The sequence below is a fragment of the Eleginops maclovinus genome, chromosome 23, assembly GCF_036324505.1.
Source record: "Eleginops maclovinus isolate JMC-PN-2008 ecotype Puerto Natales chromosome 23, JC_Emac_rtc_rv5, whole genome shotgun sequence".
Classification (NCBI taxonomy): Eukaryota; Metazoa; Chordata; class Actinopteri; order Perciformes; family Eleginopidae; genus Eleginops; species Eleginops maclovinus.
The window spans coordinates 17590545-17613753 of NC_086371.1; the positions used below are offsets into that span (position 1 = coordinate 17590545).

Consider the following 23209-nt stretch of genomic DNA (forward strand, 5'->3'; position numbering starts at 1 on the left):
GATGCAACTCTGCATTCTTTCTCCTCCAAACAAGACGAGTTGAGTTTTTACCAAAAAGTTCTATTTTGGTTTCATCTGACCATATGACATTCTCCCAATCCTCTTCTGGATCATCCAAATGCCCTCTAGCAAACTTCAGACGGGCCTGGACATGTACTGGCTTAAGCAGGGGGACACGTCTGGAACTGCAGGATTTAAGTCCCTGGCGGCGCTCAGTGTGCTACTGATGGTAGCCTCTGTTACTTTGGTCCCAGCTCTCTGCAGGTCATTCACTAGGTCCCCCCGTGTGGTTCTGGGATTTTTGCTCACCGTTCTTGTGATCATTTTGACCCCACGGGGTGAGATCTTGCGTGGAGCCCCAGATCGAGGGAGATTAGCAGTGGTCTTGTATGTCTTCCATGTTCTAATAATTGCTCCCACAGTTGATTTCTTCACACCAAGCTGCTTACCTATTGCAGATTCAGTTTTCCCAGCCTGGTGCAGGTCTACAATGTTGTCTCTGGTCTCCTTTGACAGCTCTTTGGTCTTGGCCATAGTGGAGTTTGGAGTATGACTGTTTGAGGTTGTGGACAGGTGTCTTTTATACTGATAACGAGTTCAAAAAGGTGCCATTAATACAGGTAACGAGTGGAGGACAGAGGAGCCTCTTAAAGAAGAAGTTACAGGTCTGTGAGAGCCAGAAATCTTGCTTGTTTGTAGGTGACCAAATACTTATTTTACCGAGGAATTTACCAATTAGTTCATTAAAAATCCTACAATGTGATTTCCTGGATTCTCATTCTGTCTCTCATAGTTGAGGTATACCTATGATAAAAATTACAGGCCTCTCATCTTTTTAAATGGGAGAACTTGCACAATTGGTGGCTGACTAAATACCTTTTTGCCCCACTGTATATCTCACGCTCTCATAGTCCTACACAACGAGCTGCTGGCCTCCAAGAGCCCGGCACGTCTGACATTTTCTTTATGGTGACCCCGGATCTTTAATATTACAGGAGTACGTCGATCACAAAGTAAAACTCTTATCTGTTCTGACCTAATTGCATCTGAATAATCTGAACAGGGAATAAGCCGTTCTGGAAAGTGACTTTTTTTATGCCTCACTGCCTCTTTTGAAGATGCTTATTCACTTTAATGAAAACACTGTTATCCCCTAAAGAAAACAGATGGGCAACTGTGCAGGTGTGTGTGTGTGTGTGTGTGTGTACACAGGAATACGTCTGTTGACGGGCCTGCCTCTCCACAAGCGTGTAGTGTATGGATGAATGTGTTGGATTTGTGCAACATTTTTTTTATTCCTCGATTCTCTAAACTATTTGTAGGTCGTTTCTTTATCTTGTTCTCATCGTGTGTGTTGTTTTTGTGTACACTATTTGGGGTTTTTGAAGCACTCAAAGAAGGAATAAATAAAGAGCTTTGGCTGTTGGAACAGAAGTCTTTGCCAGGAGAGAGGACCCCTCCAGCCTCTAAACCCATCCAGCTGTCCCTGTTAGCCTTCGCTCTCAGCAGAGCAGGCAACACTCACCCGAAACACATCAGCCACGGCTCGTAGGGATGGACATTGGGCGGGGAGAAGAATGATGGAGAGATAGGAGAGGAAGAAAGCGGGGGGAAGTGTTTGTGTTGAGAACGGAACATCCCTCCTGAGAAATGCATCCATTAAGAGTGCTTCGCCTTTTAATTAGCAGGTTAATTGCCAGGTGGCAGTTTTTTAAAGAATGTATTTATTTACCCAGGCAGTTTATATTAAGGGCTATATCTCAAACAAAGCAGGATCTGCCACAGGCCCTCTTACAGCAAAGCCATTGCATGTTGGGATGGTCTACTCCAGCAGCAGTAGTTAAGGGAATCAGCACCGAGCTGCACACACTGACAGTCGGAGCAGCAAAGGCAATGCAGGGACTGCTCATTAACCTAGGCATATTAATCGCTTGTGTTCTGTGCCTCTGCCTGGAGGGCCTGTGAGGGTTTACTCCTCATATAAAACTCATCGGCAGATGGTCCCAGACTGATAGCACAGCATCTCAACACACATTTTCTGCGCAAGACCGTGTCATGACGTGTCTCTTACAGGCAGATTGTGTTCAACTGGGAGGTTTAGGTGGACATGGTGTGGTTTGGGGTTTCTGAAAAACAGTTTAATATGTGTAATAGAGCCTTATTAAAGTTTAAAGAAATGAGTGTAGTGCAGAGATGAGCTGCAGGATTTAGGTCAGTGCCGTTCAAAGGTCTGCACTGCAGTTTATTAAGAATTTATGACCCTCCTCTGCAGGGCACCTTATGAGAATTCCATCTGAGCAAGCTGGTAAACAAATAATGCTATGTAATTGAGATTTATAATGCAAATGTGTTAGCCACTATGTTAGCCCATAAATTTCTGCTGCTTGCCTGCTCACCACATAAACACTTGCATGCACACATACAAACACATGCACATAAAATAAGGCTTGCATATTTAGAGAATGGGCATGTGCTTGCTGTGTGTGTTTGTTGTGCAAGCTTTCTTCTCATGATGTATACTGACATACATAGTGTACTTTTCCAATTTGCATTCAATCAGTAGAGATTTATGGTGATCCATGGGCTCTGTTGCTGGTCTCAGTCTAATCCCGGCTCTGGCCCTAGACGCTCTACGGCAGACAGGGCTGTAAATTACCTACTGCAGTGGAGGAGCAAAATCACCCCGATAGCCTACAAATTCTCAGCTCAGCAGTTCAAGGGTCAGCCCTCCAGCAACTGTAGTTCAGCCCGACTCAGGGAAGCCCACCTTGTTGGCTGTTTGAGAAAGTGTATCAACTCCTGATTGATCAATCTGAGAGGCATTTACCAACGATATTCAATATTTCAGTGATGTATGTCAATCCTGAAGGTCCAACATGAAGTTCTTATCAGTGTGGTCGTATGGATATGATTTGGTCAGGCAAGATATTATATAACTGTTGAATTCATTGTTTGGTACCGCCTTTTAGTCAACCTGCAGCAGCATATCTGAGGCTGTGAAGCAGTCGGGAATCCATTGAGCCAAAAAGCAGTCAAGGGTCAGGCCAAATAAAAGTCTGAATGAATGTATAAATGTTTTAGCATGCCTGTTAGCACTTAGTCATTCGGTAGCAGCTGTGTTATGTTATAAGTTTTGCTTACAAGTACAACAGTGAACCGCCTGACTGACAGGTGCAGTCTGACCATTAAAAAATGATGAGGAACATTTAATTGGTCCCTCTGGTTACCTCTAAAGTCGGTCTTTTTGGCGTGCCCCCAGCTTGATTTTCTCCTGTCAGACCCAGACTCTGTCTGCTTCAGTGTCACATTAGCATTCCCGAGTGCCGCTGTGATTGAATTGGCCCCACGGAAATATGGCGCATCTTCTTAGCAGATGCAGTGCAGAGAGAGGAGGTCTGGCCGTCAACATTCTGCTGAAATTGATCTTGATTGATATTGGTAAACCATGGCAGATTTATATTTAGCCATCATCGGTAACATAATCAGCTCCAGACAGAGACAATCTAATGTACAGCACATTAACTGCAATGCCCATTAATTAGGCTGCACACAAAACAAAACACAGCAGCACAGTCAACTTCTTCAGAGGTCTGAGAGGGAAGTTCAAAGTTTGATCCAGCAGTAAAACTCTTTCACATTTTGTATTCTGTTATAAAAATGTTCTTATTTTATAGTGTGTTCATTTTGAAGTGTGGCGGGATTAAAGGTTGAAAGCGTTTCCTATCCCTGCAATGCCCATCCTCTACTTCATTCTGCCACAAGGAACAACATGCTCTTCGTAGTGCTCGGTTTTCTGTATCTCCTGAAACTTCTCCTTTTATTCTTCTCACAGTATTTTGACCAGTGGCGCTCGGCACACTGTAACATGTGTGCGTATATCTCTGCGTCCCGGCAGCCCCTGTGGCAGTCTAGAGGTGTAATGGCAAATAAAGGTTCCCTGTGGCTCCTTGACCTAAAGGTCTCTTCTCAGGCACTGTAGATTATCCACAACCCTGTACCGCACACACATGCTCACACGCGTCTGTTTTACCCTTTCCCCCGGTAGATGTTCAGTATGTCAGAGCAGTAAAGCAACATCGGGCTGCCTGGTCTAAGGGTTTGGCATCCCTTCAAGCTATAAAAATACCCAGCAGCAGCAGGACACAGTGAAACTGTTTCTGTTTCTGTTGGAGGCTTTCTTTTAACTTTGCCAGGAAACTAATTGGGCTGTCACTTAGTTATGATATGGGGGGGATTTATACGGTGGAGGCATAGTTATTGGTAGACTTGTGAAAAGGAAACCATATACTTTTAGCTGCTAAGCTGTACTGCCTGTTGGCTCCCCGATAACCAGGCCAAGATCTAGAGGATAAAGCAACAGGCCTTGAATGTAAACACTAAGCAGAAACACTCAACCCCTTCTCTGGGAACTGAGAGTGGTGGGTGTATCAGCTCTCTCCTGACGGGGACTGACTGAAAAACCAAACTTATTAGAACATGCCTCTGTGTTTACCGCCCGGAGCACCAACCAACAGGTCGCCGGCAGCGGCACATTAGGATGCTGCCTTGTGAGTAAATATTGGAAATTGGCATTTCCTGTGGGTGATCGTCCTGAAAGGTCAGTCCGGGCAGCATCAGCAGCACAGTGGCTCTGCCTCTGTTTAATAGAATTCAGCGGAACTGCATGGCATTTCCAATGATGGGACCTGACCTTCCTGATCATCATTTATATCATGCACATTACCCAGCACGCAGCACAGTGAAATCCTTTTGTTCAACATCCTGCCCCGTCATTGGTATTGCCTCATTTCCTTTTATTCTATCGGGTTGTCTGTAAGTGAGAAATATGTTTTTGGATCAGTCAGTGGTGTTCTCTAGAGCAGACTTTTGAAAATAACCTTAGTGGTCTGTGAGTGCATCTGATAAAATACAATGGGTATTACTTTAAAGTTCAAATGCAGCGTTTCTCTTCTTAAGCCTAGAAGGGAGTAGCAGACATGTTGTTTCAGTATCAAAACCAACTTTAATTTACATTCACTATCATACAAGTTGGCAGTTAGTTTGGTTGCTTTTATTCACTACAGTGAAAATGTTGCTTTTGAAAGGCCAACAAATACGAGTGGCAGCAGAAATATTCATTTGATAAACCTGTTGATATTTTAGAAATTATTACACATCTTTTTTAAATAATCTTGACTTTTGGTCATTTTAATTGACTGCTATTTGTAATACGGCTGCTTTTAGTAGCAGCAACAGAGCAGCAGTTGTATTCTTTTGTTCCTTTGGGGAGTTTGTCATATATTTGGTAAGTGGTCCTTAGTCGGCAGTGAGGAAAAACAATGCTCTTAAGCAATAGCTTAAATGCCAAGAAATGCTAAATAAAACAAGCGCTTCCCACACACAGCTAGGAAGTAAAACCATCATGAATATGGAGCTTAAGACATTCAATTAGCAAAGAAGAATAATAAAGAGCTACCCTTTGACTTGACTTTGATGTTTTTACTTTTCTGAGCAGGCACTAAAAGCCAGCAGTGAAAAGGCGAGCACAACAAGAAACGCTGACATTTCTACCTTTTTTTACTGCTGTCTGCTTCTGAAAGACGGTGACTCACCTTTCCTATTAGTTTAAAAGATATTCTGAATCTTTTGTGGAAGTCTCTGGTGCCTCTCTCCCTGCTGTGCCATCTCTCAATAGTAGCTGACCAAGCAAGGTTAGCTGTCCCGGGCCATAACAGGCCACACAGCACAGGGGCTATATCATCAGGCCTGAGGAACACTTCCAGCAGCACCCGGAGACGACGCGAGAAAAATTACAATGATGGGCTCTAATGGTGGAAGTCACTATTAGAGGAGAGCATCACTCACCGGGAACAAGAGCGATGATCCTTCACTTTTTCACACCAGAGCAAATTCTGTTTTGTGAAACGGAAATGAATTGTTTGAATAGCGGGGATGGATGTGATTTTCAACATGACTGCACGGTTATGGTGTTAGCACAACCTGCATATGCATTAACATATAAGTTGAACAAATACACCCACATTATATGCCCCATTTATTATTTGCACTATTAATTATTCATGCCGTTGAGGATAAAGCAGAGGAATAAAAAGGCTTTCTGTGTGCCTTCAGTCACCTACTGAGACGGCTGGTTTGTAGCACAGCGCAGGTATGGGCTTGTGAACAGCGCACAGCTTAATCACACGCAGTGCTCCTATTTGCATTACCCAAAACAATCCAAGGTGTTCTCGTCTCTTCTCTGTGCAACTTCTGTATTCACATGTCACACTCAGAGCTGCCTTTGCAGAGTTTCCTGAGAGCTGAGTGAAGCCAGCAGCTGAGCGGAGTACGAGCACAAGTGATGCTTTCACTGTGCCCTGCTCTCAGCCGTCTGAATACTTCCCCCAGCCCTCATTAGCATGGCTGCTGCATTCAGCCTCATCCCAGGTCGGTGCTACTGCTCTCGCTCTCCCTCACTTGCTTATACCCCCCCCCCCGACTACAGTTGAATCCTCCTGTCTGCGTCCCGTTGGATTTAGCCCCCTTATTTACTCCTCCATGCGGTTTCCCCTCTGGCTCATTCTTCATCCTCATCTTTCTCTCCAACTACCTATTTTTCTCTGGTTCTTTACTCTCCCTCAATGAAATAAATAAAAAGGACTTCCTCCCACTTATTTTCTCTAGTCTCTCAGCCATGTAGATCATCCCCTCCGGCTCTCTCTCCCCTCATCTCCTCTTCCATACCTTTCTTTAATAGAATGTCAACTCTTACATTTCCCTCCTCTCTCCTCATCCCTTCCTTTTATTAATCCGGAGTGGACCGTAGTGACAGAAGACGTCAGATCCATTTTATGAATCCTGTCAGAGGACATCTTTAGAGCTCTCCATAAGGAAAGACATCCTTTTTAATGGGTTGAGTAGGATTTGTTTGTGACCTTTTAATATGCGCTTCAAAACGTTGAAAGAATTGAGCTTTTTTATTTGTGCTTCACTTTCTCGCCCTCCTACTGAAGCGCCCCGCCGCTCTGATGTATGATGTGTACAAAGGGGCACAGTGGTGCTGGCTGGGGAGAGTGTGTAGATGCATGCATGGCTGTGTTTCTGGTGTGTGGAGTGTGTGCACTGTATTCAGCAGAGCGCTCCACACACCCACCAGGGACACAGACACGCTCAGCAGGATTAGGAGCATCATAAGTCCTAGACTCTCTGAAGTGTGGTAAAATGTTGATAGCAAAGATATTTCCTTTTCCTCCGTTTGCATAGAGAAACCCCATCAGGGCTTTCCTCGCCCTGTGTGGATTTAGTGCACGATAATGGTGGTCATTATTGCGAGATGTCAGCTCTGTTATACGCTCCGTTATACCCAGACAAAAAGCCTCTTGAATTTATCTAGACTCATGCAAACACTTGTGTTTGTCAGCTCTGACCCCAACATCTCCTCTGTGCAGAGATTCCATCAATTAAAAGATTGGCTCCCATTACCTCCTTTTCACCTTCTCCCTGCACTCAGAATTAAGCTCTGCCAGAGGACTCCTCCTTCACACTGCCAAGCACCTGCACATTCTGGACTTTTGAGGCAGTATTTTCTCTTGGCTTGCTCACACACATGGTCACCCAAGTGCTTTTCACAGGTAGAGTTAGTTTAGTGGGTGTGAAAGGCTGCCAGCCTCTGATTATCTGTTTAATGTAATGACCACCGCTGACGTATCCTTTTGTGTCATGTCTCTGATCTACATCGGATGCTGGCAGGGGGTTTGTTTAGCAAACTAGGAAAGAGAGTGGAAATGGTATTTAAAGGCAGGACTCAAGTCCTAATTATGATGAGATGAAATGATTCAGAAGGATTGCCAATGCTAAACATCATGCATTTGTGGAGCTCTTTGCATGCTCTCACTTTCAAGTGGGTTTTATAATAATTGATTGGGATTTCTTGAAGTTGATGGATTTTTTTATAGCTCCAATATATTTAGTTTTGATCCCAGCTGACTTTTGGCAATATTATAATGCATGGTTGGGAATGGGAATAAGAGGCTTTTTGGACTTGCTTTTGAATCCATTGTCTCTGTGCTTTCAGACTTTAAGCTTTGATCCGTTGCATGTTTCCTCCGAGCACTAATTGTATTTACTGAAGCCTCTTTGAGTGCTCCTCCAGTGCTGAGCATTTAATTTGCACCTTGTTGGCGGGGTGAAGGCAGGGACCCACGTTACTGACAGGAGGTGGGATGATGACTTTGTTACATTTTTAAAACATTACTCATCTGCGAACCGGCTGCTGTTAACACTTCCGATCATGTATTTTTGTTTCTAAAAAAACTTCACACAAGATTAAAACCCAAAGGTAATTGATTGACAGCCGTGTTTTCCTCCTAATAGAATTTGCAGCCTGTGTGACTTGATCGTGCTTAACCCTGTGAAGATGAGTTATCAATCTACCAGGATGTGGGCGTGCGTTTGTCATTTTGGCTCTGAACGCGGCCCTAATGTGGGTGTCTACCTTACCTGTCACATAGCTACTAACTCATCTTGATAAAGTGCGAGATCATGGCGTCTGTACAATCACATAAATACTCACGTTGAGTAGTAGCAGCCAGTTCCAAAAACTAATTCATTGTACAACCAGCTAAAGCAGGAGGCGTTGTAACCGCAAACCTGTGTGCGTTTAGACTCAGTGATGTGCACATGGATTGAAACCTGTTGTCTCTCTCCCTCGCAGTGCCCCGACTCCACCTGCAAGCAGGACCTGCTGGCCTACCTGCAGCGTATCGCCCTGTACTGCCACCAGCTCAACATCTGCAGCAAGGTCAAGGCCGAGGTGCAGAACCTGGGAGGAGAGCTGGTCGTCTCCGGGGTAAGTTCAACTTCATTTAAAGCAGCGTGCCGCAAGAGATCGTCAAGTGTGCCGTGGGACATTTCCCAATTTCACTTAATCAGTCCAAAAAATATTATTTAGTTGCTGCAAATAATATCCAACAGTGCCACGGTCTCGAGGAAACCTAATCATCCAAACGAAACACCTGTCACGCCTGTGTAATCAAACTGAGAAATGGGTAACTGTGATGAGAAAACCACAAAGGGAGAGCTCTCAAACCTAGCTACTTACGAGCTGAACTCGTAGCCAAACTGAGACTTGTCATTAACTGATCATTATGCTGTAAAATGTTACAATGGGTCATGTAGTCACCTTTTTTGGGTTGTTGATATTCTGCGGAACTCAAAGAAGGTTGATAATCACTGATTTTAAACCATGGACACAACAGTATGTAACAGTCATTGTGAAATTGCAAAGGCCCCCCAGTAACTGAAGAGCAACAATGTAGGAATTCAATCAAAGATGTTCTATTTCTGAGGACTGCGATGGGCTGGTAGCAGCATTTCAGCTTGAAAATGATTCTCAAAAAGAGGTTACACATTTAATGTAAGTAGGAAATGCAGTGTGTTCCTGAAGCCCTAAGGATACACACAGCATTTTGGGTAAGAAGCAATGAGGTAAACAGGATTGCGTTTGTTTACAAGGAAGTTTCTCGCTAGCAACATAATTAAATCAATAGAATGCATCGGCTACTTTCTAAAGTTTTATTATCCGGCTATGCCCACATAAATTTAAAATACTAAGACTGTTTCTTGTGATTAGTTAATGATTCTCTGTCGACACTGTAATCTGCAGCTTATATTTTATATCAAATAAACAGATAACAAAAATAATGGCTTTCCCTGCGCTGGGCTATTGTTGGCCAACTGTTTCTTAACCTTTTTAGCTCTTGAGATAAGACTGAACAAGGCCAGTGTTTACAGACCCCTGGAGCATTAATTAACTGCTTACTTTCCAGTCAGATGTTTAAAAATAGGTTACTACCTTTGTGTGCAGGAAATCATTATTTCCATGCTGTTTTCTGTGGGGCTGAAATGAGCCCATGCTTCCAACACTTCCAGTAAAGTGTCACCACTGTCTCTGGGGCTATTAAATTGTGGGGATTAAATTAGAGTGACCTTTTTCCATATTCTCTTATTTCTCACATCTGTTCCTAGGCCGGACAAACTCTGTGACTGGTTGCTTGGTTCTTCCATTACTCATACTTTCTCATTAAACTGGAAAATGTTGAAATGACAGAAACTCTTCAATTTACGTTCATTCCAAAAGGTGTGAATGAAAAAAACTGTCTCTTTTTACTATCTTCCACGGCTAACCATTTCTCTGTCTTTTCCACAGTTGGACAGCGCCATGTCCCTCATTCAGGCCGCGAAGAATTTGATGAACACAGTTGTGTCCACCGTCAAGGCCTCCTACGTTGCTTCTACCAAGTACCAGAAGAACAAAAACATGGAGGCCCTGAATATGCCGGCCATCTCCTGGAGGATGAAAGCCCCCGAGAAGAAGCCCCTGGTGAAGAGAGAGAAGCAGGACGACGGCCAGACCAACCGCGTGAAGAGATCCTCTCAGAAGAAGCACATCAACCCCGTGCAGGCTCTGAGCGAGTTCAAGGCCATGGATAGCATCTAGACTCCCCCTGTTTGTTAGTCAAGAGAACACAAATATTGACCAGTGAGTTTATATATAGATAGAGCTTTTCATTCTATCAAAAACAAAAGGTTTTATCCTATTCTATTCCTACACTGCCTCGTTTCTAGTCCATGTGTTCGGATTTCATTAACTGTCTCTCCTTTGGAAAATACAGATAGAGGGAAATCAAACTGAAAAATGCATAAACAATATATATATTTCCCATGTTTTCTTTCCTGTTGATGGGAGGAAGGTGACTTGATTTCATAGATATAATAAGAACTAATTCCATGAGGCTTTTGGTTATTTTGTATTCTAACCAGTTATATTGTAATGCTGTGGGGTTGCTGGTGTTTTCCACTACAATGTTTGATACAAAATATGAACTATGCAAAATGTGTCTGCCTTATTTTAACCTGAGCAATAACTGTAGTTCATCTGGATGTGCTGGGCTAACTGGTAATATTTGACATATTTTTTGTTTCAGTCATAAGGAACCAAAGTCACTATTTTTCCATGTGTACCTTTTTCTAACTTTATACGTACGTTGTTATGCCACTATGCGTACTTCAAATAAGTCTAAAGTAAAAATAATATTTTCTGTGCTGAATGATTTTTACCCCTGTACTGGTAAATGTCATTTCTTTATAATTTAAACATCTCAAATTCATTGTATTATCAGTTTTTTAATGTTTTCTCAAACCAAAGGCAACTTTGTATTTTCCCCAACCTTCTGTTGTGCTGCATAGCTGGTCAGGCTTTGTTTATTATCCTGGCCTCCTGAGAGTCTGGGAGAACCCATTGGGCTAAACAACGAGAAGACCCTGAGTCATTTCTTTCCAAAGCCGACAAGCTTCATTAACTGTCAATGAGACCAAACACCTCCACAATTTAAGAATGTGTCCAAATTGAGGGATCAATATGTTTCTCCCCACTGCTTAGAGGTATCGGCAAGGAAGGGAGGGGATTTCTTTGACTTTAAACTCTGCTTCTTGCTTATTTTTTCCTTGTCCTTAAGCTTGAACACTAATCAAGGTAGTATGTCGGGCACAATCTTTATAGAAAACTAGTTGCCATCAGTTGAAGCTTTAAAATGAAACCCTTTGTTTTCGTTTTAACTTCAGGTAACAAGCAGGAGTTTTCCAGTCATACATAGAGGTGCGTCTTTGTTGGTTGAGGCTTTGAAACCCTGCTGTTCTGGTCTCGGGGCTGAAATTTGTTTTGCTCTTTGACATCTGCAATCTGCGGCAGGATGTTTGATTATCTGACAGGTGGAGCTCTTCTTTTTTTAACTGTAGAACCAAGCATTTCTTCTGTTTGTCTTTTGCTGTAATTGAGTTTGGATTTGAGTGATATCAACTACTTTGCTGTGTTTTTGTTTTTTGAGAGCTGACTTATTAGTGTACATGTTTCTTATATTCATGTGCCTGCTTTATATCTTAATAAACAATTAAAAAGGAAACTACTGTTTTTCTCCTTATTTATCCGCAGACTGTGATGTTTTTCTATCCTCCTGTGAACTTTTTTTTTTATATGCTTTGTTTTGCCATTATACCAGATTTATGTTGTAATAACACGGAAAGTGTAAGCCCTAAGGAATCATTTTCTCTCAAAAGTAAAATGAATTTGAGCACCCCCTCCAAACATGCTGCTGTGTATAATGAAGGCATTATATTATGTATACATGCCTCCCATGCAGTAATGCAGACTGCGGTACCGTCTTGAGGGCTATATACAGCAGGATCTGTGAAGTTCTGTAATTGGGTTGCTCTACTTTTGTGGGTTATGTTCTATTAAAGAGAAATAAGTGCAGCTTTTAAAGAATGCCTCAGTCTTTAGGTTGTGTTTCTAACAATAGCCTGTGAAGAAAAGGCCCTTTTGACGATAAACATGTGAAGCAGGAAAGTCTTTTTAACAAAGAGTGTATCTTTCTAAACTCACACAGATTGACTTGGCTCTGAGGAGACACATCCATGTTTTAAATGTTTGTTTTGACACTGGCAGTAAGCTTAAGTATTACTACATTTGTCTCTGTGATTGTTTTTTGACCTGTCCCAACTAATCTACATACATATTGTTTCATATCTTACATTTCCCAGAATAACTTTGAACGACCCACAGAAAATGCTTGGTAAATAAATGGATGGCAGTAGAGTGAGATGATTTCCAAACCCTGGCCTCGTGACTTTTGGCAATGCTACAGCTCTTGGAACGCTGCCTTACTTCAGGATGTATTTTACAGATTGTTTTATCACATCAGATGTAAATACATTGACACCAATAAATAAAGATAACTATTACAAAACCAGAGGTGGAAAGTAACAGAAAACAAAGACTCAAATGCTCTAGTGCAAAATGAGAAATTAGGATCCTAAATCACAACATATCTGAGCATCTTCGAGACTCATCTGAGATTTAAAACTGGAATCGTACTTGAAAGGTATATCACTTCATAAAATCAGTATATGACACATGTTCAATTACAAAGATAGTGCTGTTGACCTGATCTTTGTTGGCCCCATTTTCCAAAAGGTTTTAAACTGCACAGTAATAAAGGTCTTTTGGGAAAATGTTTTTAAAAAAATCCCTGGGTGAGCTTTACATGTAGGTGGTAACATCCCTTGTGATGCTTGTTTTGCCTGGCCTACAAAAAAGCTAATCTAATCAAAAATATGAACAACAGGGAGTAGCCTACAGCTGCAGCAAAAAATAAATAAAAAATGAAAGTGAATTTGAAGGATGCAGGAGGAACAAATAAACAAACATTTCTCCTCGCATATATATGTAATGCTTTCTCTCACATGCAGTGCTTGTTGTGAGAGTTTGCTATTAGTGGGTGTGTTGTAAATATTTGGATGGTTGCTGCCTTCTTTTTAACTTGCTTTGACATTTCTTTTTTCAAACCACCTCCTCTCTCAAAGGGGACTTTTGCCAGGCTGCCATTGTAAATAAGAATTCATTTTTTAATGATTTGCCTGCCTGACTAAAGGCTGAAAAAACATTGAAATATAAGACATCAGTATTTCTAGCTTTCTGAAAGGAGGAAGTGCAAGAGGTGAGAAATGTGAAATTCTGGAAATTAGTTGTTCATTTTTAAACGATCACATATCAGAATTTGTTTTTAGATATAATGATCGAAGCTAATAGGAACAATTATAAATACTTATAAAATAAACTTTAATCAATATATTTTGGATCGATAGATAGCTTTATCAGTGAGTGATCGTTTACAGAAACGCGACGCTTGAACTCACCTAACTACACGCAGCCCTCATTAACTTCCGGCTAGCTTCCATGCTAGCCGCTGCTTCTCTGTGGGAAGCATTGCGACTGACAAGACCACCAATGTAAGTGTAACTAGCCCGTTTAAAGAACAACTATAGGGTACATATTACTGAAGTCAGTTAGCTATGTCAGTGACAGAAATGCTGCAGCTAGTGTTTTCACAGTTAAGTGGACCCAGCCAACATGCACCTACTGTGTATACGACTTATACGCACTTCACTTCCATGTAATGCTGTGTGTACTGGTAAAAATAAGTCATGCTCTACACCCCGTAGGACCAGTCCTGAACTGGGCATGCCTGCTGACCTTTAAGAGAAACAAGTGCTGTGACAGTTCATGAATGGAGGGATGTTATACTGAGACGGTTCAACACCTACACGCTGCCCTCTGAGATTTAATGGTAAGTGACTACTTTTATCATTTTTGCTGGTTTTATTGTGCTTCTTCTCTTGTGTTGTCAATCCTTTTGCAAGCTGCACACAACAGCTGCAGCCTGCTTTAAGGCTTTATTGTCATGTGCACAGTGTAGATATGGCAATGAAAAACTTAAGTAACTTGTGGTTTTGTATATGTATTTCTCATTTGATCTCAAAACCCATTGATGCCCTTTGAGTCTGATTTCTTCTCCTTGTTCAGCAGCCTTGTACTCTATGTACCTAATGTTGTGGCTTAAAATGGGATGCTCACGTTTAGTGCATATGTAAGTATACTGTGAAGTGGTATTTGAATAGTGCTATACCTATGAGGTTGAATCTTTCAGGTCGAAAATAGACAGGAGTTTTCCAAATGCAGCTCCAAGTAAAAGTTTGAACGCAACACTTATGATCCACCATTTTTATATTGTTTTTGTTGCTGAACCATACTCGCTGCACCGCAAAAAGTTGAAACTATCCTTCTCACTCTAGAAATGTCACTGACACTGAGCCCGACCTCTTCACTGAACTTTATGAAATGAATCAGTATGTGGTACCATGCATCCACTGTTGACCGAAAAGAAGCAAAAAGAGAGAGGGTGGAGAGGAGGCCTGGGCCATCCTATGCACCTAAATTCATTGTAGGACTGGAGTTTCATAATCACCTCTCAATATTAGACATTCATCATCATGAAAGACTTTCAAAATATAGATCTCCGTATCATATCACCATTGGCCGTGTGAGGATTAAGTCTGCCCCCTACAATGTTAATAGATTCAGGGTGGTTTGAATTAGTCTGCCGGTAGGAAATAAGCAGTACATTCTAAAAATGTGAAGGCCTCACACACAAGTTAATGATGATAAATCTACCATATATTTCAGTCAGCCCTGACAGCCCTTTGTGTTGTTGTAGTTTTTGACTTGGGTTGACAGGGTGTTTTTAGTGCATGAAGAAAATGAGCAAAAAGCAAGTCAACTTTCACTTTCACTCGACCAAAGGTTACAAACATCAGAGGACAATAAGCAAACGTTCCCAGAAATGTGATTGATTTGTCATGCTCGAAAACACTCTTTGTTGTTGAGTTCTGCCTAATCCACAAAGCCGTATAAAGAAAATAAAGAAAGTTGTTACCCCTTGGAGGTCACGATCGGAATTCATTGTAATATGCTTGCCTTTTCCTCATTACTGTTCGCATGCAACAATAGCAGTTAACAATACTGTCCTACTTTTTATAAAGTCCCTCAAGATAATATAGTTTCAGTAGTCCTGTTGCAGCAATTTTTGTTACCCCTCAAAAAATCTTGCTTTCTTTTGCATGTCATTTTTTCCCCGCAGTTATCCAGTGGTGCTGTGTTTATGAAAAGCAATTCTATACCAGTATAAATCCAATACAAGTTTTCTTTGGTCAAATCACAGTAACTTTCATGTTTACGATATAGGCTCATACAAGATGACATGTTTTAGGTTATTTAACACCTAGACTTGTTCTCGTAGGGCTACCTTCAGTGCCAGACAAATAAAGCCCTGTACTACATTTATGTTTTACACTGTTGTTTCTATGTAATCGTTGGATTATAGTAAACCTTGCTTTGCTTGAGGCGGAGCTGTCCAGTCTACTGTGGTGCTGATCACTATCTGAACAGAGGAGCCAGTTTCCTTTTTCTAAGTAAGGATTAGTTCGGCTCAGAGTCCAATGCACAACTTCAGCTACAGATGAAATCTCAAAGATCTGTTGCTGAAATCCACTGATCTGCGAGGTCAGTGGAAGATCAGCCTGATCGATTAATCACTAGACATGCCACCCAGAAACGTTTGCAATACAGTCTTAGCTACAGATGCTGAATTTTGCACATCAAGCAGAATGGCGTTCGAGTCAGTCACACAGAGAGCGCAAATGAAACACTGAAACTGGGAGACCCGCCCACTGACTGATGTACATTCTGATTTTCTTTAGTGTTGATAAAGATTATATGTACAGATATTTGCTTTATTGTTATTCTAACATATCGGTTATTTTGTGGTCAGTAAGAGCAGAAAAATGGCTCCAACACTAGACGCATACCTTTATTTTCCATTGGTGAGAGGTCAGGGTTAAAAATCAAATTGCACTATAAATAAAATAATAAAGATAAAATCCAAGCCCGCATTCCTCCTAGGGGGATTTGCATCTCTGTCACCTCTTTCATCCCTGATGGTCTACATGCCTGTTTAATATCTGGGTGTTGGGTCATTGAGGACAAAGAAGCAGATCAATGAGCAGAACTTGTTTGTGATGGTATTGGATTTTTTATGGGATTTTCGTAAGGTATTCAATTTACTTTACTAGCTAAAGACATACATTCCTGTCTGGTATGTTATCCATAAACGGTTTCTGAATTGATTCTCTATAAATGTACTCTTATTACGATAGATATTGATATTGTGATATAAAATTACATACTGTGATAGAGGATTTTATTCATTTGAACACTCCCTAGCTGAACACCTTTTATACAGCTTCAGCTCTAACCATGAACTCTGTAGTGTAAGGTTCAAAAGCAAAGACACAAAACATTTAGCAAAATCATACATTGCAATGCCGTGTAATAGGCGGTGTAATACATATTTGCAAAATTACTATCACACTCCATTATTTAAATCATTTTCTAGCAGAAATACATTTTCCGTGCTGCGTTTTCTCCTTCATAACTACTCAGGGAAATTCATGTAGAGTCATGTTAGCAAAATGGTAGTCAAACAAACACAATTAGCATTAAAGTTGTCTGTAGCATGTCTAAATGTTATGCATAGTTTATACGTGGCAACGCTTATAGATGCTCAAGCTGCTCTAGCGTTTTATTGCACTTACATCATCTCATGTTTAAGCCTGAACCCACCCTGGTTGTCCCCCGTCGAATATATCTCCGTAAATATGGCGGGTCCCCAGAGACTAGTTGAGTCTTGGCGTATAATAAGAGGAAGGGTTCTCCTCTGCTCTAAAACGGGAGACCTAAATCTTCCAAGGCTTTGTCGAGTAAAGTAATACAGTGGGGCTGTATGAGGCATTTAAATGCAGATATGATGCAAAGGTGACGGCACAGACCAGCCGCTCATGTCAGCCCCGCTCCCACTGCTAGTTTCCTCCCATTAGTTTTTTGCTGTGTCACTCAAACTGCTGTCGTCGCATGACATGTTCGAATGAAGTTTTATCAATCACAGTGGTCAAGCGTGACAGTTTAATCAATAAAGTAAGTTTACCAGAGATTTCCATTATTTTAAAATTAGAGGACATCAGCTGGGGGGGGGCAGGTTGTTGAGGAAGAGGTGGGTGGGCTTAAAAGCTTTTGAGCTATGCTGTACATAAACAGGAGTAGGGAGGCTTCTGAAGTATTAGCCCTGAACCATGTGAGGGGGAATTGGTAATAAACACAGGCTGCTGTTCTGGCAAATCTGTCAGTGCCAAGGTAGACGTCTCTGATAGATAGGCCTGGCACTGTTGGAGTATAAATGTTAAATATGACTGGTTGTAAGGACCAGTGAACCACACCATACAGATGCCAGAGTGTTGGCCTGCCAAATAAGCTAGTCCTCACTAAAATGTCAATGACTTTACACAGGATCCAACAGTCCATTGAGTCCAGCAGGACACCAGGAAGACTGGGTTTTATTGCTCTTCAGCACCCACAAACACATCACAGCGGCTCTCTTTTATCTGTTGAGCTTAGCTTCTTTGTTGTAGAATAATTTGATGGGTAAATGTTTCAGATGTCCAATATCAAACGAGGTAATAGATAAGATAGTGTTTTTTCAACTTAGTAGCTCAACAGTCACAGCACAGACAATGTGATGCCTCTCTAACAAAAAACACTAGAGGCAACTTAGAAGCAAATTGGATGCACTTAATCCAATTGAAGGTCTTCCATCAGTTACCCTGACCTTATGAGTTTAACCTTTGCAGGGTGTCATTAATAATGACATATTCACATTAATAAAAAATGTTTTGCTTAGAGCAGTCTGGAGGAAAAAGGGTTCCAGACATCCCCTAAAGCCACAGCTCCAGGCTGAGGGCTGAGCATTTGGGAGAACATTAATTACAAGATGGCCAGCATGAAAAATGGTAACTGTTGTAAGGTACTGAATTGTACAGTATATTGGCCTGCCTGTGTCAGGTTTATAGTGGCACAGTAACCCATTTATCATGTTTAATGGAAGTATTGTCCTTTTGGGGGATTTAATTTTGCTTTTCTCTGTAGAAGTGTAATTAGTGATGTGGTATGGGGCTTTCAATCTCCTCCCCGATCATCTCATAAAGTTAGGAGTTCTTCCCCTGCATGCCGGTTAGAGACTTTTATTGTGACTGCTGAGTCTTACAGCCAGTCTCTTTATAGGCATGAGTCTGCCAATAGTGAGTCATGTTCACTAAAGACATGAAGAGGTCTGTGTTACATGAGCAGTACCATTCAGCCTCTCAGCACTGGTTATAGCGGTAAACCAGTGACTGGGTCCTGCTTTAGTTAAATTACATTTAGAACTAGACTTCTTCATTTTGCACTCGGAATTTGATATTTGTAATAAAAATGAAGCATTGACTACAAGTTGAGAAGTAATAATGAAGGTAAGCTACAGGTTGAGATGCCTAATCAAGTCATAAAATCAATAGCTTTTCTCTCCATGAAGAGGGTTGAACACAATTGTATACTTTCTCCTTTTCATGGCACAGCCTTTGAGACCAGTTACATAAAATCTATATCCCAAAATCACCTCTCTCTAATGTGAGTGCAGGCTACTTATCCCTGGGGCTGTGTGTCTGAAAAAAAACATTGTAGAGTTGGATGGTATGTAATCCGGTGAAATGGTGCCAGCATTAAAAAGAGCACTATCTTTTCATTTGAAGTCACTTTTTATAATCAGCTCCCAAGGAATCTCAAAAAAAGGCAGTAAAAAGTAGGAATCAGCAGTGGCACAGACATGGGTAATTATGTTAAAAACTCCTTTCTCAACACAAGCTTTGAACAAGCCTAATGCTGTAAGCCCTGCAGTGAGGGCTGCTGTCATTGTATTGCAGATAAATGGCTGGGTGAACATGTGTGTGCTGTCCGGAACGATTTGTGTGATGTAATTAGATGTAAAATGCTTTTTAGCTGGCTCTTTAATTGACTTTAGGCTGGAGTGATTTGTGGCTATCAGGTTTTCTATCATGGCAGGGTGTTGTCTTCGGTCAAGGCCAGTGGATTATTTGCAAACACCTAAATCCAGTTCCTCGAGATGGACTTGTTCGATCAGCTCTTCAGCTCTCTGTTGTGTGGAGGAGATTTCTTCTTTGACCTCAAGGAAGAACTGCTTTACATGATATTCCTTATTCTAGGGGTTGAGATTCCCTCAGTGATATTACCCGGCGCTTTACTTGAAATACATCCTGACAGCTATTTAAACGGACCTCCATATTAAACATTTAGTTGAACACCTTTGCATAAGGTAATCTAGTAGTGTCATCCAGCATTGCTGACTACCAATCATCTCATATGTATTCCGGGTACCCAGCACTGTATTTTAATGGCTGACATCTCAGGGCTGCAATTCAAGTGTGATTTATATTTTCTCAATTCATCAGTTACAATCAGAGATCTGACTCTGACTCTGACTGTGCGCACTGGACACGCATAGCTAATGCACAGGGGTGGCAAAATCAAAAAGTGCTGCATCCCCCAATATTTTGTGAAAATTCGAATCAAAGGTGCCGCATGAGGGGGGGAGAAGGTTAGATGGAGAGAGTAAGGGAGGAGTGACGGGGTTACGCATTGGTACGCAAGCCTGTGTCTCATCCTTAAACCAATTTCCTTCCGCAATACTCTGGGGAATGGTATGATTTGCACCGTTTCCTTTCTCTGAGTAAGTGTTTATCCTGCTTTTACAATTAGATCCCGCTCCCAGCTGCAGCATTAATCAAATAGCCAGACATATTCTCAGCATTTGAAAAGTGAGGGAATGTGTCCTACATGTCTTCCGCTGTGAAGCAGCACAGTTATTCGTTTAGTAAGCGTCTCACACATACTGTACACAGATTTGACAGGTCAGGAGGATTGTATGAAGGTCTGAAAAGGAACCAGAGTGAAGGTTATTGAGTATATGGTACTCGTAAACATGCTTGTGGCCTATTGATTTGAATACTATGTCTCTTATTTGCCTTGAAGTATTTTGCAGTGTGTTTTCAACCATACAGAAGAGCAACACTTTTATTTCCCGGAAATCTTATTTTTTGAGAGCACACTGTGTGTTTTTGATTAAATGGTGTCCTCAAAGTAGAGATATCCATCTGAACTTTGGACGGTAAAAGAAAATACTTTGAGTTGTTTTTGAGAGACATTGAACCCAGCACTTCATAATAGAGTAATTGTGTGTGTGTGTGTGTGTGTGTGTGTGTGTGTGTGTGTGTGTGTGTGTGTGTGTGTGTGTGTGTGTGTGTGTGTGTGTGTGTGTGTGTGTGTGTGTGTGTGTGTGTGTGTGTGTGTGTGTGTGTGTGTGTGTGTGTGTGTGTGTGTGTGTGTGTGTGTGTGTGTGTTTCTCTCTTCATAGCATAATGTCAATAGAAATCCACTACAATCACTTAATGTACTCTACCGCCCCACTCTACATATGGGCTTTAAATGCTTTAATCGAAGACCTGCTCATTTTTATTGGTGTTCTTTATAGGTAAGGTTAGTGATGATTTTCAAATGCACTCAGTGATTTGTGGCTAATTAGGGCGAGAGTTGGTTAGACCACAAAAATGTGTGTTTGCTCGGGGGCAGTGAGTTGGCTGGTGGTGAGGGCCACAATACACAGCTGGACCACTGGGAGCCAATGCTATATAATATAGTGCCGATGCAAAGAGTAGCATGTAGTTATTACCATACCAGGAGGGATAGCAGTGTGGTGGTGTCACAAAGAGATGATCAACCCATCGAGCAGTTGCCTCTGTCACCATGGTTACCTGTGAAAATTTTGACATTCAGACTGGAACGTACATGACAACCAATTTATTAGTCTAAAATTATTTCTGATGGAGCCTGTATTAGAAATGATGGAGTGGGAAAGTGAAGATATAAATCACTAATTGTTTAGTTTCTACCCCAAGGATGCTGGTGCTGCTGGTGACACATGTCAATCATGACCAGCCAAACCTGCAACAGCAAAGGATCTCCGTGTAGAATTCACTCTGTTCTCTACTTTATCTGCTGTGAAACATGTCCCTTCACCCAGCAATTGTTTATTCTGTATTTTTCCCACTAAGAGTTATTTCACTGCCAACTATATAAGCAGCTATTTTGCTGTATTGGCCTAAATTATCTGCATCCAAATGGAAGAGGCTAATGCGGCCCTCAGGTGGGGAGTTAACGCTTTATGTGTATTTCAATATTTAATGAGCTAAACGCCAATGCTTCCAAAAGAGTCTCGTAAAACTCTGTGAAGCAAATGAGTTCTCGCGGACAGGAATTTTATGAAAACAATGTTCCCACACGGCAAAGTGGAATATGGCAAGAACACAGATTGGACAATTCCTTTCCATATGTGCGTCATGTGAAAGCGCTTGCTCATGGTCAAGTTAAGGCAACACAACAACAATAACAACAACAACAACTTTGGGTATCGTGCTTATTTGGTTTGTGCAACTGAACTTTATTCCCAATTTCTTGTCTTTTTCTGTTTTTATGAGTGTAATTATCGTGTCGGACTGATCCTTTTTTTTTGTCAGCTTTACTCCTATCTGAAAATGGTTATCTTTCAAAGTCAGGTATGTGTGCATGTGTACGTAACATTTATTCATAGGTGGGACTGTAGTGGATCATTGATGTTTTTTCTTAATCACTCATGGAGTTCTATGCAACAATAGACCATTTTAAAGGCTACACAGATACTATGTTTACTTTGTTTTTGGTATTCATACAATAGCAACAAAACTTAAACTAAAGTCGATCGGAGAACTAAGTTTCATGTTAACGATATCCAGCATGGTTCTTTATGCTTTAGCATTTATAACATTTGGCCAGGATAAATGTCAGCCTTGGGTCGATGTTGAATAAGCAAATCAAAAATCAGCCTCAGGCGTGATTAAAAAGTTATGGTAGAGCTGGGAGAAGAACTTAGTTTGCTGAAGATAAAAAACATGCAGTGATTTATATCTCCAACCACAACTGCCTGTTTTGTTTTGTACTTGTCAAACATCTGCAGTTATCATCTTTTGCCCAGAAAGGTTTCTCCCTGATTGTGCATGGGGCGTGATCCTCCATACTAAACAAGACCAGACTGGTGCACCTAAGAATGACTTAATTCCATGAAGGGCAAGTTTAAAGGTGCCATTGAATACATCTATCTGGTATTTTAAATTGTTCTCTGATGTCGACAAAGAAGGTATACAACTTTGGTTGATCCAAAAAAGGTCCAGATGGTGGTTTTACTGGCCCATTTATAACTCTATGATTTGGTCCCAGAATGAAGCAAGCTGAATTGCCTTATTTGGGGGCTCATTTAAATAATTATGACGAGCTCTGCTCTGATTGGCTGGTTTACAAGAATCAATCCATGGCTGCCTCAGAGCACACAGAAGTAAGTGAAGTTCACGAAACTGTGAGAGATGAACCATGGAGGCTATCGGCATCCCACCTTACATGTTTGAGCCTTTATCGGAGGAGGAAACCGATGAATTTGAACAACAGCCAGTTGGTCAAAGATTGGAGAGCAACGTTACGGAGTGGTAAGTGTTAGCGTTAGTGTTTCCAGCAGCTGATGTTTACAAATGTTGGGGCTGGACTACCGTGTGTTACCCCCACACAGGGATTGTTGTAATTCACCCGTTTTACCGCTGTGATATGCATATTCATGCTGATTAAACCATTGCCTTCCTAAGACCATTGCTATTCTTAGTGCCCATATTACTGCTGTCATGTGTGTTGTGATGTCTCGCCTGCAGTAAGGCCACTGAGCGTGATGAGCAGATACAGGCATAAACGCCACTGAACTGAAATGATCTCAAAATACACTGAGCAAATCAACCCTCCATTGTAATGAGCTGCTGT

The 23209-nt window shown here is 41.4% G+C and overlaps 1 protein-coding gene and 1 long non-coding RNA gene across 6 annotated transcripts in view; both read left to right on the forward strand.

The window, feature by feature from the left end:
• The window catches only part of ctnna1 (catenin (cadherin-associated protein), alpha 1), a 72177-nt gene extending 60238 nt beyond the window's left edge, over positions 1 to 11939 (forward strand). For all 4 annotated transcript variants that reach the window (XM_063876164.1, XM_063876166.1, XM_063876165.1 and 1 more), the window contains exons 17-18: positions 8693 to 8827; positions 10187 to 11939. In XM_063876164.1, the coding sequence (XP_063732234.1) occupies positions 8693 to 8827; positions 10187 to 10477 (426 nt within the window). In that variant the 3' untranslated portion in view covers positions 10478 to 11939. The remainder of the gene's footprint in view (positions 1 to 8692; positions 8828 to 10186) is intronic.
• Positions 11940 to 13702: 1763 nt separating this feature from the next.
• Positions 13703 to 23209, forward strand: part of LOC134859397 (uncharacterized) — a 137268-nt gene continuing 127761 nt past the window's right edge. For both annotated transcript variants that reach the window (XR_010165093.1, XR_010165094.1), the window contains exons 1-2: positions 13703 to 13824; positions 14038 to 14162. This is a non-coding gene — a long non-coding RNA (uncharacterized LOC134859397). The remainder of the gene's footprint in view (positions 13825 to 14037; positions 14163 to 23209) is intronic.